This window comes from Nipponia nippon, unplaced genomic scaffold (assembly GCF_047370975.1).
Source record: "Nipponia nippon isolate SJK-2023a ecotype South Korea unplaced genomic scaffold, ASM4737097v1 scaffold_5, whole genome shotgun sequence".
Lineage (NCBI taxonomy): Eukaryota > Metazoa > Chordata > Aves > Pelecaniformes > Threskiornithidae > Nipponia > Nipponia nippon.
In genome coordinates this window covers 48959496-48980924 of record NW_028262369.1, presented here as the reverse complement: position 1 = coordinate 48980924, position 21429 = coordinate 48959496, and the positions used below count along the sequence as shown (strand labels likewise).

The window sequence follows — 21429 nt, the reverse complement described above, 5'->3', positions numbered from 1 at the left end:
TTTTTTTTTTTTTTTTTTTTTGTGGATTGCACATAATTCCTCATGTCTACATCCCTTTGTACCACACTAAATCATTCCTCTTGCAGCAGAGAGTTTACAGTCTTCAGAAGACGGATAACTTTTCTGGTAGAAATGAGTGTGTAGGGTGAAATCCTATTCCCACTGCAGCCAGCAGTAAAATTCCCACAAACTTAAGTGGTTTGGATTTCACATGCAATTTTTAGTCTTCTCTTGTATGACACTTTAGTTAATCCTTAATACGCTCTTCGTACAGAAGGTATCTAAATGCAGGAAAGGTAGAAGGGTAGCAATGATGTATACTTTGTGTTTCACTAGCACCTTTCCGTGCAAGGATCACAAAGCAGCTTATGGAAAGACAGGTGAGACCTGCTGCAGAGCACAAGGAATGGATATTATTTTCATTCTTCTAAAGTGCAGAGAAAGTAGAAGGCAAAGGACCTTATCTCTGTGGCAGTGTATATGTGTATATAAATGAAAGTACCATCCTGACTTCCATGTTACCTTCTCTTTGTCCATGTTTTTATTCACCTATTGCTTCTCTGTAGCTTTGGTGTGGTTTTCATGAGCTATTCTGAATTTGAGTTTTCCAAGATGAATCTAATTTTCTTTACCTGTTTTTTAGCACTCTGGATTCTTCCACAGTTTCTTTGTTGGAGGCTTACAGAAGTTCCTCAAGTAATTACAGTTGTGTTCATCTGAAGTAATAATATTCCATTCCTGTCAACAATTAATAGCAGTATTAAGCAAGAGTCAACTGAAGGAAAACTTAGCCCAGATCCATATGCTATCACTTAACACTTGCTATTGGAACTAGCAAGTTCTGGCTCAAGGATGAGGAGCACTGAAAGGGGACTCTGGCTGCCTTGGCTACTGGGAAAGAAGGCACAGAAACCTGTTTCCAGCTTCTTCGTTCTCCTTTTCTGTTCAGCGTGAACGTTCTTGTTCAAGAGCGGTCAGAGAGATGTGAGGGTTTTCTTATGTATTCTGGTTTGGGTTTATTCATTGTGACAGACTTGCAAAAGCCTTTCTAGAATGCAGAGTGGCAGGGACTTGGGCTGAGAGGTGGCTTGCACTGAAGCTAGAGTCACCGTGATGCTCAGTGAGAAAACCAGCCATTTTGAAAGAATGACATGGAGATGGAATAGGGCATCTACGTCACTTCTGTCTTGTTGTGATGCCCAGCTTTGCCAGGCAACCTTACTCTCAGATGCTGCTGTTGGCACAATGAAGAGACAGCTTACAGAAGAAAGCCTGATAACACTTGTAGATGTACTGTATAGCACAGAAATCTGTTAGAAGCAGATTTCCATGTGTATGATGTGATGCAAACAAGATGGTTTCTGACATGAAAAGCCTTCAGTTGAGACATCAAATCATTAAGAATGCTATGGCCAGAAGCTTTCGTAATAAATTACTGTAAACTCATGAAAGATTGATCTTTTTTGATTTCAGAGAAAATAAATCAACAGTATGAAGTCAGCTCTATTACCGTTTCAAACAAGGGACGGACTCCTGAAGTATTATCCGCTTTCTGTAAATATCACCTATGAGCCTGTATATAAAAGGTTAAATGTTTGCAGACTATTACCCTTTGCCTTAAAGATCAGAGACAAATTACTATTTTTACTTTACATTCTCTTGATGAGGATAATGATAAACATCTGTCACTTTGCTGCTTAGCCAGCTAGGAATCTTATTGCAATCTGTAATTTAAACAGTGAAGGAAAAAAAAAAAAAAGAAAAGAAAAAAAATACATGGGCAAACTGTACTTTATATAGACACTGAAGAAGAAAAGAAAGAGAATAGAAGTCAAATGCAGGGGAACTGGGAAGGGGGCATTTTCAGTCTGCAGCTACTTGGCTAAAATCTGTGGATATATGATAGATGTATGATTTTCCATTTATTTGGTATTTCCCAGGGAAAATTACAGTTAGTTTCTTTTCAGACATGGAGGCTAAGGAAAATACTCAATCTGCATGCTGTGACTTTTTGGCATGTGGAGTTTATTAACAAAATGATTAAGGTTTATAGGATAATGTGTCTATTGGTGTTACAGAATTGAAAACACTGTTTTCATCAAGAGCTCCTTCAGTGTCCTCCACAGTCCAGAGATTTTTAGGAAGCACTGCTAATTATTGTTAAAGTCCACAGATTAGCTGGTGTTCCAGTAATTCGTCTGTAATTAAAAATAATCTGAACTTTTGAAACTTCTTTTACAAACATTTAGTTTTGTTTCTAAATGGTACATGGGATCTTATTTCTTAACAAAACTATAACTTAACAAATCACAACCATCACCATTTCATTTAGACTGGACCGACCAAGCTATAGTTTACAAGGAGTAAATATGAAGTGGTCTACCTGCCAATGCTGCATGAGCAGAAGCAGACCTTGTGTTAGGAGATGAAACTAGGAATCTCTTTTTGGCCCAGCAAGAATGGATTTCATGCAGGGAGAAGCCTCTTTGGTGATATGTTTGCCTATCTAGCTCTAATGGTCCTTCGCTAATGGGTTAGCTACGGATTTCAACTGCTCCAGGAATCTGTAAGGCACTAGTGCTATGCAAATTTTAGCTAAACACTATATTGTAAATGGAGTTGTGCTGGCAGGGGTCTGGCTGGTGTATAACTGGTTCTCATTATTGGGTTATTCACTTTTTGCAAGTACTTTCTGTTTTTTCATGTTATGCTTCTAGGTACCAACAGAACAGGTTTAGATTTTATAGTTCATGCTAATACGGCTTTGGTGGTTGTTTTCAGGGAGAAGTATTATATGTCAGAGTTTGGGGAAAGAAAATTGTTCTTTGTACTTTCCAGGTTGAAATTTCATTCTTTTGGCATCTTTGAGCTTCAGAAGGCAGTTTGATTTTCACCAGAAGGCTACTATTCTTTTCTTAGGTTTTCTTATATTTATACAGGCCAGACCGAAGCAAAGTATGTACCTTTTAGCTTCCAGTTAAAGTTCCTGGTATTTTCTTTAATTAGGTCAGCTGTTTACATACAAAGAAGTTTTCTTCTGTCCAATGAAAAAGAGACCTCTAATATATAATCCAGCCTATGTTATGCTGAGCCTTGAGCACTGGAACCAATGATGCTTTTGCTGTTATCCTTCATAAATTCTTTGTTTATATAGGTGCTATTCACATCTAACAAGTTTGAGGCTGAACTGCGGAATTTGTCACAACTGAGTCAGCCTTAAATAACAAGCATGTTTTTTACCCATAGGAGGGTAAAATTCAAAACCCAGACTTATGGTGCTGCTTTCTTGCATGGGTCAAGCTGGCTGAATCTGAATGGTAAAAGACTTGATAATAAGTATTGTAGTAAGTGATCTGAGATAATTTCTTGGGGTTTCATTTACCACTACGTGTCTTTGTCTGAAAACTTTCTTTAGCATAAAATTACAAATTTGTGTGGAAATATATGATGTACTTTGTGAAAAAGGTCTTGCATCTCATATTGCATTAACCTTTAAAGGTCCAAATTTCATGATGCTAAACGCTAATGTTAAACAGGCCAGTATTTCATATTTTAACCTCCAGACATGCTTTGTATGAGTTACGTTGCTGGATTACTACTGTTTAAATCCATTTTTTTTCTTAATATATTTCCAGTTTACTGCAGTCTGAAAGACTTGACTTTTTTTTCTTCTGTGTAGACTGAAAACGATGAGAATGGCCAAACAGACAATTTTTCAATGGACCCCCAGCTGGAGAGACAGGTGGAGACAATTCGAAATCTTGTGGACTCCTACATGTCTATTATCAACAAATGTATCCGAGATTTGATACCGAAAACAATCATGCATCTTATGATCAATAATGTAAGTAGCAGCCAGGGTTCTAAATTATTTTAACATGTCTGTCAAATCTCTTATGCTCAAACACACCTTTTGAATATAGCAGCAACATGTACTAAAGAGCATGTACTAAAGAGAAGAACACGGTCCCATAAATTTCACACTTAGACAAAGTATTCCAGTCTTTCGTAGTAGTAGGAAGTTCTGCAGCCTTCTCAAAGGCTGGCACATTGCCTTGAGTGTTTACTCCAAAGTGCTAAAGATTGAATTCATTTACATCTTAATCAGAATATAAGTTGTTATTTAAAGGTAAATCAAGAACCTTTTTTTTCTGTGTTGCTTTTGATGTTAACAGGAAAAGGGAGTTGGGAGCTCCATCTAGGCAGCCTGTGAGAGCAGCAGAGCAGGGTTGTGCTTCCTTGATTTTCAATCTGTAGCCCTTTGTCATGGTTTCTTAAAGCAGTTCTCATTTTATTTGGGTTTTTTTATACTTCCAGGTTACCATTTTCAAGGAATAAATCTAGAAGCCTTGGACACTGTTGTTTAGATAAGCAGATGTGGTTGTTTGATTTATTTTGTGTGTCTTTCTTAGATCTGAAGATTATTTGGTTAAAGAAACGGCTTTGAGATATCATTGTTTTTCCACTGCACTAAGATCTCAGCCTTCGCTTCCTGGCAAAGTTCTGAATGGACCTTGTGAAAACTAAGCTTAATATTAGTGCCACTGCTGCCATATAAATTAATAACAGAGAGTACAGCTCCTGTTAGTTATGGGTAGCACCTTTTCTGTGAGGTCATCAAACCAATCAGTCTTTACAAATACAACATGCTATAAGGTAAATCTGTTTAGAAAGTAGCATTTACTTTTGACTCAGAGCCACCTCTAGCCTTCATCTCATGGATTTCATTAGCCCTGTGGAATTTGTGTTGCACTTAAGAGTTAGGTGGTTGGACTGGAAATTTCAATGGGATTTCCTGGTACATATAATACGAGTAGAATTTTTGCATGAGGGCGAGAGATAATTCCATTAACTTCCTTAGGTTTAGGGGAGTCAGGCTCCAAATAATGCTCCAGTCATGGGTGAGTTTTTACAAAAGAGCATGGGAACAATGGAACTGCCCTTTTTTTCCTGAAATCAGCGATGCTCTAGACTTTATAGGGTGAGCGTGTTCTCTCTGCTTTTCCCAGATCACAGCTAGCAACTTGCTGCTTTGACTTAGCACAACTTCATTGCCTTTTGAGAGGGCTGTTTTTAGCTCTCATTTCATAAAGTGAAGAGTTTGGTGAGCAGTTCCTTTTGAAAGTTTACATTAAATTTTCTGCCACTCACCTCCTCATATGGAATAGGTTAAGGGTCTCTGAAGTGGGTGCTTTACTGAGAAGTAGAATACTTTAAGATTTTTGTACTTTACATTGGTAAAGTCTGCCATGCTGGCTGACCATGGCACACAGAAACAACATACTTCATCTACCTTTCAATTGACCTCATAGTCCATAGCTGTGTTTGGGCTTGCTAGTGAGCTGACCTACACCTCAATCCTAGAATTTAAATTTGTGGCAAAGAATCAAAACATTTTAAAGGACTGTGAAGAGTGAGACTAGAAACATTAATGCATTTGTTTCTGTGCAGCTTAGGCAGTAAAATACCATATTAAAAACAATAGCTAAAAGATCAGTTTTAAAAAATCAGTGCTATTAAAAAAGAGAAAGAAATGCTTGAATTAAGACTGCTGAGCCATGCCAAAAGATTGTGCAAAGACCTGGAAAGCAGTGGAGCTGTGATGGAAGGTGGGTTCTGTCAAGTAGTGTGTGTGTGTTCCTTGGAGTCTTCAGAAGCCCAACCCATCCACCAGGAGTTAAGTGAAAACGTCCTCTCTCCCCCTTAATGAGCATATTCTGTACTTTCTACTGCCCCATCATGTTGCCTCCAAAACTCTGGCAACAAATTGATCCCAAGGAGTTTGTTTCCATGACAATTGTAACCTCCCAAGTCCTAGAACTTCCTTTCCACTTTGTGGGCCTGTAAATGAGCACTTACAATTCAAGGGAAGTATCAGATTCAAACTCAGTGTACAGAAAATAATTAGATGCTGTCCCTAAGCATATTTTGAGGCCTAAGCCTAGATTGTTGTATTCCAAATGCATCCCTTATTCTTCCCTTAGGGTGGATGTTGATTACCTTAAAAGAAAATGCATTTACCACACAGAACTGCATTGAGTTACCATTAGCAATTCAAACATGCACAAACAAAACACACATTTCAGAATTTGTGTTTCACGGTGCCTAGGTATTACAGATTTATACAAGAGGGGTGGTCTTAGAGTAGACAGTGTATACTCCATAAGCAGTGCTGATATTAATCTCAGCAGGGTGGCAAAACTCCAAAGTACTTGTTACTACCAAACTTAAGGTTAAGGAATGGATTGTGTTTGCATTTGAGGTAGTGACGTATGTTGTAGTCTGCCTGCTGATGAATGAAGTTGCAAGCCCATCTTACCCCACTTTCAAGTGACAGGGTAGGCTTTGTGGCATTGGTGTTTTGGATGCTTGCTATGGTTCAGCTTTGACTGCAGGTCTGATGTCTGTGAAGGAAAATGTTTTAAACCATTCCTGTGAGTCTTTCTGTTTTCTAGAAAGGAGCAAAGGCATGAGTAAGTGTCACTTTCCTTTCCTTTTCCAAGCTGGAGAAAGTGGCTATTGTGGAAGATCTTCCTCTGTCTAGTACAGTGCATCTGTTTGCAGAAGGAAGGAGGCTGATCCAAGAACCATCCTTAACGCAGCAGTCTTCCCCTTCCAGAAGAGTTCAGGGAGTTACTTGAGTCTCCTGCTAGTGGCAGACAGGGATCTCTCATGATAATTGTCACAGGCTGATTTTTTTCAAACAGATATTTGTGGTTTAACAATGCTTTTACAATCAGCTCTGGCCTTAATCTAATTTTAGGACTACTTCTTCTTCTTTTTTTTTGAAGTGATGCCATTAAAATGCTCATTTCATTGAGTAGAATGGGATGCTGTTTAACTATGATATCTGTTTTTAATGTGGAGTTTTTGGCAATCATGAGGAAAGTAGTGTACTCTGGCTCTTGATCAGTACCATCTACTGGAAAACAGCATGAGACTCATGGAAAATTTTTGCAGGCTTTGCTAAGAATTTGTGTGTCTCCTGTCATACGTGAATGGGAAATGACAGTCAAGCCCAGGCAATATGGTTTTGTTTCCCTGTAAGGTCTGTCGTGGCCTTCTTTTCATTGCTAGGTGACCATAAAGAGTCCCATGCCCATGCAATTCGACTGCTCTCACTGACCTCAACTGAACACAACCTTCGCCTTAGTCTAACTGTCAGGATTTAAATCAATGTTGCTAAACTAGCAGAAACCCATGTGCAAACGGAGCTCAGGTTTATGTAATCAGAATCTTGGGAATGTATTATCGTTAGTATCTCCAGCTCAAAAAAGCTTTATAGAGCAAAAAGCCAGATGAGAAATAGATCAGAACAGCAATGAAAGTCTCAAATGCAAGGATTTAGTAGGTCAGCAGTTGGTCTATTTACCACAGTCTTATTTAATCAGAGTACCTCTAGCTTTTTATCTCTCCTAATGTGGCCCAGGTTTCCATAACCAGGGCAGGCGTAGCAGGAAATCAATATAGTAAATTAGATTACTTGGAGACTTCTCCCTTCGGTTTCAATGTATGTGGATGGGATACTTAGAATCTGACAAAGTTGTTGGAGATAAAAGACACTGTCTACAGTAGGGTAAATTGTTGCTAAGAAAATAATTGACAGAGATGCTATAAAGCCTGAAAATCCCCATTCCCAGGGAAATTTCATATCTGATGGTATTGCTAATGGCTGCCATTTAGAATTGGACCAAAATGCCAGCTGACTCCTGGGAGCTGTTGGGAAGCCTGTTTGAAATGAACTGTAAATGTAGATGTCACCTTAGAGACAGAGACCACTGTTAACTCCAACCATGTCCAATGTTTCAAAGACAGACACAAAAAAAGGCCACACTGCACTGTGGAGCGATTGCACAAAACCATCTTATCCTCACATGTGAATCATCTCAGAATGTGGCTTCGTAATTGCGTTAAGCCCATCTGCGTGCAGGCAGCTGCTGAAAGGTCCAGTCCATCCTTTTCCAGCTGCTCTGCCCAGCTGCATGTGCCAGCCTTTCCTTGGGCCACAGCTAGACCTCAGGCTGCTGCACTGTCAGCTCAGTCTGAGTTCAGCATTTTTAGTCCCTGATCTGACCTAACAAGAACTGCATGACCAGTAGAACTGATGTAAATAAGGTGGTAGGAGAAACAGATTAAATTTAGATATGCCTGTCTCCTGGTTCTGTGGATCTCATACTGTATTTATTCAGTATTGTATTTTCAATAGGTTTTTGTTGTTGTTGTTGTTTATTTGTTTGGTGGGTTTTTTTTTGTCTAATGAAATAGGTAAAAGAATTTATCAACGCAGAGCTCCTGGCTCACTTGTATTCTTCCGAGGACCAAAACACTCTAATGGAGGAGTCGGCTGAGCAGGCGCAGAGGCGAGATGAAATGCTCCGCATGTACCAAGCACTAAAGGAAGCCCTAGCAATCATTGGCGATATTAGCACTAGCACTGTCTCAACCCCTGCACCCCCTCCTGTAGATGACTCTTGGCTTCAGCAGGCCCGCAGGTAAGGATCCTCAAATCTGTATTGCAAGTAAATGTAGGACAGGCAGACATTGTCAGCATCAGCAGCTCGCTCCCTACCTGTCTTTTTGGGCAGATACTCCTCCAAGTCTTTAATGACCTTTGTGAAGGATGACATTTATGAGGGAAATCGGAACATTTTCCCACATATACATGTTTTATGTATATGTATGTGAACATCAGACAGGATATTTGCCTTGTAGAAGACCATCCGGTGGATTTACAGCTTGTCTGATGCTTCAGATAGCAGCCACTTCTGTCACTCCAATTGTGTATCCACATGACCTCTTCTTGCAAGCTGTTATAAGACTTCAGCACGTCAGGCTCCACATCCTAGAAAATCCACTTAGCAGAACATCATTGGGACTCTTAATATTAAAATCCATTAGATTTACCTCTTTGATCATATGCTTGTTTCTGACTATCGTAAGACATTCTGTCTGCGGGAAAGGTAAGTGTGAGACTTAAATATATGTAATGCTCTGGCACTGATAGCAAAGGAAAATGCCAAGAAAAAAAAATTGTCATAGGCATAAAAAGAGTTTCATTTCTGTTTAAAAATTAAAAAATAAAAATAATAAAATAAAAAAAACCGACAAAAACCAAAAAGCCCCCCCCCCCAAACCCACCTTACTGAACTTCTTAAATCTCTGATATTTCACTAGATCACCTCCTCCAAGTCCCTCAACTCAGAGGAGGCCTACATTAAACAATCCCCCAACCAGACCTTTATCTGGCCGAGGACCCGCTCCTGCAATCCCATCTCCAGGCCCTCAGTCAGGGGCTCCTCCGGTCCCGTTCCGCCCAGGACCACTGCCTCCATTTCCAAGTGGTGGTGAAGCCCTTGGAGGACCTCCCCAGGTTCCCTCTCGGCCGACCCGGGCTCCTCCCAGCGTCCCAAGGTAAGATGTCTAATCTTCCTGGTGGTGGGCATGGTTCTCTCCCTCTAGCATAACAGACAGATTCTGCACTGTGTCAGAAAGTCAAGCACCATTGTTGAGTAAGTCTTGTAACAAAGCAAAATTGGGCATTACCTGCAGAGAGTCAAAGGTGTTGTGAGGTACCAATTTTTAGCACAAATATGACTTTTTGAAAAGACAGAAAGTTTTTTTCATGGGGAAAAAAAGAAAATCCAGTCAGTCAATTTAAAGACACCAGAGTTTCTTACATTAAAAGCCCCTGTTCTGGTTGTGTTGTACCCACATAGGGGTTCACAGAGAGAGAGGTCATCTATCCCTCCACCAGAAGAGGGGCAGGGGTACAACTCCTCACTTCTGCCATTCTGAGTCCTCGCCAGAGGAATTAATGGCTCTTCTGGGAGAGAACAAGAACAATCCTTGTAGAACCAGTGGAACAAACTGATAGGAGTCCGATTCTTATTCCACAAGGCAAGATAATTTACAGCCAGTTGAAAACAGTCCATAGTTGTCTAACAGTGTAGATCGTATGGTGCAAAACAATTAGTTAAGGAACAGGATTTTCATCACCACATCACTTCCTTTCCTTCCCAAGGCTTTGCATTTATCAGTACTTTTTAAAGTAGCTTTGCATATTTTATAATTTTGTGTGGCAGTAACTGCTTTTTTACTTAAGTTATATGAATAAAATGTCCTTAATATTTATTTTCACAATGACATAATACACATAACCACTCATATATATGAAAGCCTCTGATTCCGAGGGCTTTGGTAACTTCCTAAATTATGACAGGCATGGGCAGATTAGGCAATTTTGGAACAAAGGGGTTTCTCCATTTTTAATAAATTAACTGTTACATTAAAATTAGTCACAGTTTGCAAAAAAATGCCAGTGAAATAGAAACAAAAAGAAAATGTGCACATTTTCAATTTTAGAAATGGTAACTGAGAAGAGAACCTTGGGAGAAAAACTTTCTTTTAAATAGGTGAGATCTGTTGTAGTTGTCAGTAACTTAAATTTGAGGCTCAGCGTTTCTAATATCCTTTATAATATGAAGAATAAATAAATGAGGTAGATCAAAGGAATTAAGTATTTTTACATATTTGCTGTGAAAGGGGCGTTGTCGCATCAGTGCCCAACTGTGAAATGCACTCTTTCATCCTGTAGCTTGCAGTAGGACCGCTGGGGAGAAACCTAGAATTGCCTTTCTGGGTACGAAATGTCACACTGAAAGGGAAGAAGTCCAAGCAGGGTCCTCTCGTTGGGAGAGCCTGGGACTGAGCTGAAGGGCACTGGCCCCACTGTTTCCCCTGTGCCGTCAGAGGATAAATCACGTACTAGATACAGAAATGAGGTCCAGTGTTTTGTCAGTTGTACTACTGGAGAGAACCATAGCTTCCTGGCGTCTTTTGCCTTGCCTTGCAAATGAGCATGTCTCCTTTGTCCTGCCTGGCTGTGATTTTGCATGAACATTGCTTTCCTGAGGTGGCTTGCCAAGAGCATGTCTGATGATAATCTTTTTGATGATAAAGTGATAGGTGGGATGGAAAGCAGAAAGGAATTTTCTAGTGCACAAAAGACACTTGGGTAAGCAGCCCGTGAACAACTCAATTCGTGACTGCCACTGGTGGCATGAAAAGCAGTGGCTGATAAAGGAGGTCAGTGTTTTTAAAACGCTGTAGCTGGATATATAATTGAATGTACGACTGCCTGACATTTTTGTGGAAAAAATATCTGCAATACACATCTTCTGGACTGGATCCTAGTTCTCTTTTTTAGAGCTATGAAAGCCTCAGACATAAAAAAATCTCAGCTGCTTAAGAATGAAGGAAGGGCTTGCCGTTTTGCTGAAACTTCAGGTTTCTCCTGCTGACTAAACTCCGAGAGAGGAAATCCCAGGGAAGGGGCTGCAAGGGAAATCACCTGAGGGGGGACAGTGTGGCCGGCTCCTGTGCCTATTAAAAGTTTCTTTTGAGCCCTGGAATTTCTGCTACGCTTGGTCTGGTTTTAATAACAGCCTTTGCAGGATCATAGGAAATTGACTCAGAAAATCAGTCTGAGATATTAAAAGGGGAAAAAAAAATAGTTTTGAGGAAGAGTTCTTGTGGAAACTTGAGCTTTCTCTGTGACTTACTTTTGAACTGGGGCTGTGTGCTCTGACTGCTCTACTGCCACTTTCTGCAATGATTCCTTGAAGTGTCAGGATTTCTCATATCTAGGGAAATAGTTTAGCTTCCTGAGAAGAAAGTTGTATTTTTAAAGTTCATTTAGCTTTCCAAAGGAGCTTTTTGTTGCAGCCCCCATCACGGTCACGTGGAGCTGAAAATCCTGACATGCTAAAGAAATATAAGCTTTCTATTTTCTCCTGTTCTGCCTTAAGATAAAAAGATCCTTTTCAAGGGTAAGACTTGGACCATCCTTTTCCAATGAGTGGCTGAGCGCACGTTTGGTTTGGAGAACTGGCCACCTTATAGTGAGATACAAGCCCTGCCTTTAAAAAAAATCCCTTTTTTCCTCAACTTTATGAGCGTTTAATCAAAGGAATTGTACAGAAATTGTGAGCTCTCAGCATTTTCTCACTGATCCTCGCTTACTATACAGGGAAAGGAAAAGGGTTAGGAAAGCAGGAAATAATTTTCTTCCTTGCTTCGCTCTGATTCTAAAGCTGTTTTGGGTTATGTGCTCCGAATATTTCTGTAAGGAAACAGAAACTATTTGCATGATACATGCCTCTTTTAATTAATCCCACTTGAGGTGGGTGGATCTCTCCCAGCAAAGCCTGTGAGTAAAGGCCCCTGGCTTTAAAGGGCTTGATGCCAAAGCATATATGATTTGTGAAATATTGCCCGCTGCCAGAATTTAGATTATTCCCTCTCTCTCTTAGAAGACTGCAGCAGTATTTTGAAAGAAAATGCAGCTGTGCTCTTGCTTTGGTAAGACGGCTTTAAGCAGGCACTAGAGCCACTTCAGCTTACCATGATGTGTGTTTGCCTGCCTGTTCGGAAAGCCTGATCTTGACCAATTTTAGTTCTACTGTGGATGCTTCGATTTGTGGCTTTTAAATGTCCTGCATGGGAATCTCAGCTTTGCCACAAGGAAAACAATTGAACTGGAAATGTTTTTCTCCTTGCAGCAGAGCCCATGGTGTTAGTTGGGGTGGGAGGGTGCTCCCCTTTTCTCTCTGTGTCCTGCTCTGCAATGCTACTGTGGATTCATGAAGGCTTTCCCAATGAAGCACTGGAGATCGTTACTCACTTTGCCATTAAAACATACACAACCCTGCGTGATGTGGAACCCTGGGACCTGGTTAAACAGGAGTCTTGAAGGGCTGGACCGTCCATTCAAGCAGGCAGGAACATAAATGCTCTTGAGCACATGTGTCTCACCCTCAAGCATGCTGGTGCTCAGTCCTTGGGGGGCTGAGGATCATCTTTACAGGTGTTCATGAACAGTCCCATACTCTCCCTACCACCTCTTTCAGCTGTCTGTCTACAATTTACTTCAACCCACAGCCAGCCAGCATGGAAGAGGTGATGGCTGCTATGCACCTATGTTTTATTATGCCACTGAGGCTAATTATATGACCTGTTGTGTTTGTAACTAATCTACGTTGTAATCCATCATTATGTATTTCTGCTAACCTGGCACAAAAAAGTACTTACACTTGACAGTAATTACAGTTAGAAAATTCCAGACAAAGCCAGAAGCACTGCAGCAAGCATCACTGCCTGATGTTTCCTGGTCCGCAGGCTCTGTACTCAGCTCTTTGACTGCCAAATATCAACCATGAAGTAAGTTTTCTGTGATGGATTTTTATGGATTAGAGTTCTTTGGAAAGATTTAATGTAATGTCTAACCCTGTGCATTGAATGATAAGGGGATCCCTTGCAAAAATTGCATGTGATCCTCTGATTAAAATCTGTCATAGTGCATAGGCATATAAGGCCAGCAGAGTTATCCTGCCTTAACTTGGGAATCTCCTCTCTTCTGAAAGTTTAATCTTGCAGCCTTAAAAGCTTACTGCTATATTTTTTAATTGAATATAAATAATAATCAAATAGCCATTGCATCAAACTCTTCTGGCAGGATGAATAAATGCCCACCTTAAAGCATTTGCATGCTGAGTTGAATGATCTCTATCTGAACACTCAAGTAGAAGAGCATAGCTCTGTCCACCAGTAAGCATCCATTTGTCCTCTTTGAATGGATCTTCAGTGAAGGTTATATTCAAAGAGCATAATCAGCAATTAGGAGTGTTTCATGCAAGCAAAGAGACAAAAGTGTTATCTGGAGAGATTTCAAAATCCTGCTGAATTTAAGGGGAAAAAGAAAGCCAAAGAATAACTAATTTAATTCTGCATTTCATGTCTGTGATCAAAAGAATATACAGCTACATGGGTGATGCAAAGCCAGAGCCCATCACAGGAGGGGATACTGCTCTTCCATAGTCAGTATGTTTCCAATTCTGCCTGTCCAAGGACCCCAAAATCACAAGACTTATGAGAATATCAGTTATTCTTTCTGTGATTTCTGCTCTGGGGGAAGACACCCCTGTGTAACTTGTTACCAGTCGCATTCACATTTCTTGTTGTAATGCACACCCAGTAATAGGCTCCTTTTGCTGCTGGCTGCTTTGAGCAGGAGACTCCATTTATTTTCCCTTATCTCTTAGAAAGGAGCTCTGCTTTTTCCCCTCCTCCACTGGCTGCCTCTTCACTATTTTGTTTTCTCTTTTTTCTGCCCTTCCCTCGTTGTCCTTTCTTGACCATCCTCTTTGCTTCCTCTTTCACCTTCTCCCTTCACTTGGTTTCCTGCCCAGTACATTTGTCTCCCTTCCCCACGTATTCCCCCCCTTTCCTTCTCACCATCTTGTCTTGGTTTCTTTCCAACTTATCCCTTCCCTGGCACCTTTCGAAATCTGTCTCCTGCTCCTTGCATTTCTGTCGTCTTTTAAAGTTTTTCATCCAGTCTTCAAACCATAAAATGCAATATTTGGCAATCTTTCTTAACAGCAGCCTGCTGTCAGTGGCTGTGACAACCATTAGAAACACTAGCTACACTACTTAGGGTAGCCATACAAAGATGTCAGACATTGCAGCCTAGGTACTATATCTGCTGCAACTCTAACTCCCATCAGCATCTCCTTTCATCAGCCAGAGGCAGGCTTTCCACTTCATATCTTCAGTGATGTAGGAATTTTCTGATGGGCAATATGCTATGACAGTTGAACAAATGTATTTGAAAAGTCACTTGTTCTACGTGGAGTTTAGGTTTGTTCTTATTTATTGTATCTCAGGTAGTTTTGATCATCTTTAGCATTCTTCCTGAGCTACTTGCTCCTGCCTTATTCAACAACAATTGTTTTTAAAACAAGGTGAACTAGGAAAGATCCATTTGATTGGGACTGTTGCAAGTTACTTTCAAAGTTCAGCAAAGTGGATCTGGCTGGGAAACAGCTCTTCATTACTCTTAGTGTAGACCAGTCCCAGGTGATGGGGAAGGGTAAGTAAAAATAATGCAAGAGAGGAAGGCAGAAAAAGAAGGAACCTGAAAAGAGTTGAAAGAAGTGATTCTGGGATAAAGATGATGTTGTGAGTGCAGTCCTCAAACACAGCTGAAGCCAGCTTTAGGAGTGTCAGCTGGCGAACTGAATAAGTAATTTATTCTGTTAGGTATTTTCAGCAAAAGCCTTCCCCCCCCGCCCCCCCCCCTTAGCCTTTTCTCTCTAAAGATGCTGTTAGTAGAAGGAAGTGGGTTTTATTTTTAGCGTCTCCCAACTTGAAAAAGGAAAGTAGAGTCAAACAATAGCAAATGTTGTTTGCCAGAAATACAGGAACCTGAAGATGTGTTTTGTCCCCAGTAATTATTTAATCTCATAACAGAGTAGTTCAATAACAATCGCCATGAAGGCTCTGGAGGATTAGAGCAAGGGTGTTAAGCGGGAAATTTCTTGCCTTGTCTGAAAGAGTGGGCAGAATAGCAGTGCCTTTCTAGCCTTCCTTATGCTAGAAGAGAAAATGTATGACAGTAAATAGAGAGAAAGCAGCGATGATTTGAACCTCCTGAACCTGCAGGCATCTTGAAAGGCTCTCCTTGAAACTCTCCTGTCCTCTGCAAGCTGTATTGGATCGTTAGTGAATGAGGGCGCTCAAAGGCTACATTAACAACAGTGACACTGATAATTGTGTTAGTTGTCATCATGGACAAGAAGAGGTGCAACTCCAGCTGGAGGTGGCAACCAGGATGTTCGCTCCCTTTCTTACACCAAGATAAGTAAAGAGGAGAGAGACAAAAAGGCAGAGGAAGGTCAAAGGTGAGTAGGAAGGAAGAACAGAGTGGGCAGCAGTAGACGTGGTGTTCAAAGACAGGGTACGTTATTTGCATTGATGCTGATCAGTATAGCTAAACAGAGACCAATACACAAGACTTGAGCTGCTATGCAAACATGAGATGTTCCTCCTGCTGATCTTGTGGCCCTTCTGTTGTCATCTTCTGCTGTGGACAGAGGAAGGTAGAGCAGCATTCTGAATGTATCACCCAACACTCCTAACTCTCTTCTGATTCTCTCTTCTTCCATGGGCAGTTTTGATAATCTTGGCCATCCTGACCTAGGGTTTCTGATGGGTTGGGACAGTCCTCCACTAATGTGTTCCACACTTGCTTACATGTTCCCTGCTGAAGGGCAAACAAGAACACACAGTTTGTTAAGAATAATAGTCTTTCTTGGTTGCTCCACTGAATTAATTTTTTTGTTTATTCAAGCTGAGTTTTCCATATGACACATTAATTCCCTGAAATGACTAATTCAAAAATGCAACACCCACATAAACATACAAACATAATTGTATGTGTGTGTGATAGACATTATGATGGTCATATAGAAAACATAGCTTGAGTTGCAAATAATAAATTAATCTAGTGGAACATTATGTTTTGGACCTGTTTGTCTCTGAAAGGAGTATCTGTATTAAGTTAAATCACGCTCAGTGGAACCTCAGTAACGCTGAGGCTTTGGAACAGTATTAGTATTTGAATTAATGGAGCTTTATGTTGCTGCAGTGTAGTGGTGGCTAGTGGAAGGACACATTCTTCCTATTCACTCTTACTCTTTTGTTTCTTTCACTTAAAAGAAATAGGCATCAGATAAAACAGCATAATCTAACTACTTTAACTTGCTTACACTTAACACAAAACTTCTTCCATTGATAGAATATTGTGCAGCTGGATCTTCTGAAATAGTGAGGTTCAGCTATATCTATAGCTGTGCAAGTATCTGGCAGTACAGTCACAGCGTGCCCTCTATGCATTTGTGGAGCCTGACACATATGCGTTCAGCTGGAGAGCTACTTCAGAACCGGCATGCATCCTCAAACACTGCGCTGTACGCCTCAGTGCTTCTGTCCCTGACTTGCCCTCCAACAGCAATCCTGTGGGCATGCTAAATAGAGACGTTTCATGCCTGACAAAATGACATTTTTCAGTACAGAAACAAATCTGAGACGTTTTCACTCTCAGACCATTACACTGGGGTAAGGGACCATCTCAGACAGATATCCCCCAACTACTTTTTCCTTTCATCACCACTGAGCGCTGTTTTCATTTCTCCCATAATCATCATTTCCTCCTGATTCTTGTCCGTAATTCCTGCTGTACTCGTCTTAATGTCATTATCCTTTTACTGCTTTTCCTACTTTCTTGTGACCTGTGTCACTAGTATCAACTGCCTTTCCTCCTCTTGCTTTTCCCACTTCCACTCGAGATCCTTTCTCCTGAGTTGATGTTCAGGAGACTCCGCGGTAGCCATGCTGTATCTGATATAGGCCAGAAAGAGTTTGAAGTACGCATAGACTGTAGACTAACTAATCAGGCCTACAAACCATGTCTTGCCTCTATTCTTCAACCATGATGGCTACAGCAGTTTCACTTCTGGTTTGGATTTTCTTCCAAATCCAGAGGCTGATGGAGGCCGAGAGGTACCATATAAAAGTCAGATAAGTTGATATAAGAACCGGGAAAAGTAGAGGCTAAGGTGTGTGGGTCTCTCAGGACGTTACTGAAACAGAGAAAACCAGATAAAAATAAAATGTGCCAAGGCATTATAACTATCCCAAGAACAAGCTACTTAATCTCTCTAAATAATCACCCAAATGAGAAACTATATTTATTCTTCACCTGAAGTAAGTCACTCTCTTATCCCCTTATTTTATGCCTCACATCCAGATTTGTATTGTCACCTAAAATAAAATTTGCCTGCAGTCAGACGTAAAGCCGCTTAGAGATTTTGTTTAAATATTTTCTCATTAAATTCTGCAAAGCCGATGTCACGTATCAGGGTACTCCAAGAAGGCTGCATTATAGGGAAACCACTCCGAGAAGGCTGCATTATAGGGAAACCAAGATCGTGGAAAAGGGAGAGAATAATGGACTTTTGTTTACAATTTCAGATCTATAGGATGTATCGTAAAATGTAGTTATGTGCATGCCTTCCACAAGCATTCTCTAGCGGTCACAAGCAAGCAAGAATGTAAAATGTAAGTGGAAATGAAAGCTTTTTATTTAGAAGTACGTTAGCTGTGCTCCAAGAAGAGAAGCCATCTTCTTCGAGCGGGGCCTCCCATGGTAATTACAGCCATGCTTTACTGAAAGCATATTTTGTGGACTCTGTGTGGGGAGCGATAGCACTTCTCAAAAGGCAAATGCCTGAAGAGTTCCCATATGTTTCTGATCGAATTTTAAGTCTAGACTTGCTTTATTTAGTTCCTTTTGCTCTGCATTTGCCTAGCTAAAGCTTTTAGGAGTTCTTTTAAAACTGGAAAAATGGGGTGTGCTGCTTAGGTTAAAAATGAATGTAAAACTTTTCCTTTTTTAAAAAGTTTTTGCATGGGGGTAAGAGTTATCCTCCCTTCAAAACCCCACTGAGCTCTTCAAAGGAGGAGTCTCTGCAGCAACATCAGGGAGTTATTAAATACATACTTAGTCCACAATTTTCATTGGTAAATTCTTTATGTCTGCTTAATGTGTGCTAGTTAGAAGAACTGATTCTTTCTGCAGACTCGTTTACTCAACCCTGGGGACCTATGATCCCCTGCCCCTTTAGCACTAACTTTTACAAACACTGTTTCCCTTTTTTTTTTTTTTTCTTTTTTAAAAAGAAAAAAAAAAACCACCACAAACCCAACAAACCACAACAGACTGAGGAGCCCGTTAAAGGGGCCAGGCAGTGGGACTCGGCCCCAAAACTTGAAAACCCAGCTGAAATGTTGAAGGCAATAACCAAATTGGAATTACCGCAGCAGTGACATTTTTATAAGAAGGAGCTTTCTATGAATCGGGAGCCGCCTTTCGGGGCCTGGGAACAGCTCAGCACCGCGAACGCACCCCCGGGCTGTCAGGGTCGGTCCGATAATGCAAAAACGCGGTCCGCGCCGCCTCTACCGCTATCATCTGTTGGCCTCAGACTAAACATTTAATTGGGCTTAGTCACATATTTACTCACTGACATGGCAGCTAGTGCGGAGCAGGGATCTGGGGGAGGTTGTTTTTCTCTGGTTTTCCCCTGCTCCTGTTCACAGGCAGGCTGGAGCTCCCCCTGCTGCTCTCCTCTCCGGCCTACTGCCCCTTTGCTCCGCGTTGCTCCAGGTTTGGAGGGTCTGGCAGCGCTCGTTTGTGTAACCTTTGCTCAGAAAGCCATCGTGCTGAAATCACGCTAGGCTTCGCGCAGACCTGTGTTTTTCAGAGGTGCCCAGAGCAGAGAGGAAGGTGGGACTACCTTTGCAATGAGCAGCGTGGTGCTGGTTGCCGGCTCTGTTGTCTCCAGGTGGTGGCTGGGGTGCCCAGGGCCCTGCACCCCTCCATCCCGGGGAGCGCTGGCACTTCCAGCCACCGCTCCGGGCGTAAAGGAGGGGGAGAGGAGAGTGACCTGTGGGTTGGCCTCTCCTCCTGACTTTGGGAATGAAATTCCTTTTAGGGGGAAAAAAAAGGTCTGAATCCTGCTCCCAGTGTAAAAATTGTCACGTAATGACTTGTCACCTTGGCAGGGAAATCTAGTGACAGGCAATTTCTGGGATTGTCCTTACCCTCACTTTGCCTTGAGCTTCAACTCATGCCAACTGTACTGCGTGCTGGTGGCTAATGAAGCCGAGGTCTCTTCCCCGAGCTGAACCCCTGTGCTGCGCTCTGCCCGTGGACTCGGGAGCACGGCCCCTCTTCCTGCGTTACCGGCACAGGGAACCAGAGACTGCCCAGGAGACTGTCAGCAGCGGGCCTAGAGGTGAATGGTGCTTTTGCAGGTCGTTTCCCAAGTGCTGCCTTTTCCCAAACATCTGCCACTCCTCTGGAAGGCACCTTCCAGAGGCAGACACCTTTTCAGGGTGCAGCTCCCACTCCCCTAGTCATGGTGTGCGGGGTTACGGAGCTGGAAGGAAGCCCCGTGCAATTGCATGGGAGCGAGGCAGCACCGTTACAGGGGCAGAGGAGAGGGGCTGGAGCTAAGGAGAGGTCTGCCTGTTCCTCACGTGTGTCCCTGCCCATACTCGTTGGGAAGACACACCAGGGTATGTATGCAGAGCATCCCAAAACACGTGTGTGTCTCCACCAGGAGGTATTCATAGCGGGAACTGGTGGGGGAGAGCTTGGGCTGAGGGGTCCCCTCGCTGAGCAGACCTGCCGGTCGGAGAACAAGGCTGGTGTGGCTCTGCCCACTGCCTGTGGGGCCGGGGAGAGGCTGTAGCATGGTAGCCCTTGGGCCTCCTTGGGGGTATCAGCTTCTCCTTGAAGGTGGTACTCTGAAGTGGAAAAGAGAGCCTGCTGGGGGATTTTTCTGCCCAGGTCTGAACTGGGCTTGAATGAAAATTCAAAATAATGGTCAGGGTGCAATAACAGCTCTGGTTCAAGGAGGAAATGGGGCTCAGAGCTGATTTTCGTTCAGGTTTGGTTTGACTGATATCCAGGAAATCCTCCCGCTGTGCTCTCCAGTTTCTGATCCTGCTGGGCTAAATAGCAATTTGACTAAATTACATTATTTTAATCCAGCGTGCTGCATTCAACCTGGTATTAAAATGCATGCTTGGGCTTCTATCTTTTAAATTTGATATGAAGACAGCTGTATGCATTTTCCCTTGTTTGTAAATTGTATACACATGATACAATGTTTTCAGTAAGCGCTAAACAATGCAATGTGAGGCATTTCAACAAAGGAATAATTTAATGCAACCCAGCAGAAATGCAGAGCCTTAGAAGTGGTTCTTTATGAAACTACAAATTTTGGAAATGGGTCCAGAAGACCTACACTGGAGCAACACAAGGAACAATAGTTAACAGAGTAACATTTTTTCTGTAAGAAAAATACACCATGAAGAAATTATATTTTGCCTATTTTTTTAGCTTGTTGATTTACTTGAACACTTCAGTTGGCATATTTTGTATTCATTGCATGTTAAGGATTAAAATTCTCATTTCTTCACCAAAAGAGAATATTGTCGTATAAGATGCACTTCGAGCCAAGCAAGACTTTTTTTGTCAAGTGTAAATTTGTCTCATATATCATGTCCCAGTTCAAAGAAGATTAACACATTATTACATTCTTTTCATCTTCTATTTAGCTTTAATAGAATGAGACACGTTTCCTTTGTAATCTTCTTCAGAGATAGGAACTGTTCCTGCTTTCGCAGGTGGAGGACCGCATTAGAGAGGGCTGTACAATTTGTCGTGGCCATTAATGAAGTCTGCTGAAGCTGGATGGGAACTGAAGAGCCCTCGGCTCCCCACCTAGCTCAGACCCCGGGTTCGTGCCTCTCTTAGAGCAGCTACACGCTCTCGTGGTGATCTGGGCTGGGTTAAGGAATAAAGAGAGACCTGGTACTTCCCGTTAAAGAAAATGGGGAACAAAAATACTGTGTAAGAGTTGGATTAGAATAACTGCAGCAACAAAACCCTGCTGGAGGGCGCTGGATAGCTGGCTTACGGAGCGGGCTGGCTGTGAGGAACAGTCTCTTAGGTATATT

The 21429-nt window shown here is 41.7% G+C and overlaps 1 protein-coding gene across 3 annotated transcripts in view; it reads left to right on the top strand.

Annotated features, from left to right (window-relative positions):
• The window catches only part of DNM3 (dynamin 3), a 182143-nt gene that overhangs the window by 153507 nt on the left and 7207 nt on the right, over positions 1 to 21429 (top strand). For 2 of the 3 annotated variants that reach the window (XM_087731920.1, XM_087731921.1), the window contains exons 17-19: positions 3680 to 3844; positions 8266 to 8492; positions 9175 to 9411. In XM_087731920.1, the coding sequence (XP_087588046.1) occupies positions 3680 to 3844; positions 8266 to 8492; positions 9175 to 9411 (629 nt within the window). Of the gene's footprint in view, positions 1 to 3679; positions 3845 to 8265; positions 8493 to 9174; positions 9412 to 17871; positions 17959 to 21429 lie in introns of all 3 variants that reach the window. The other variant, XM_087731922.1, reaches the window with a different exon arrangement.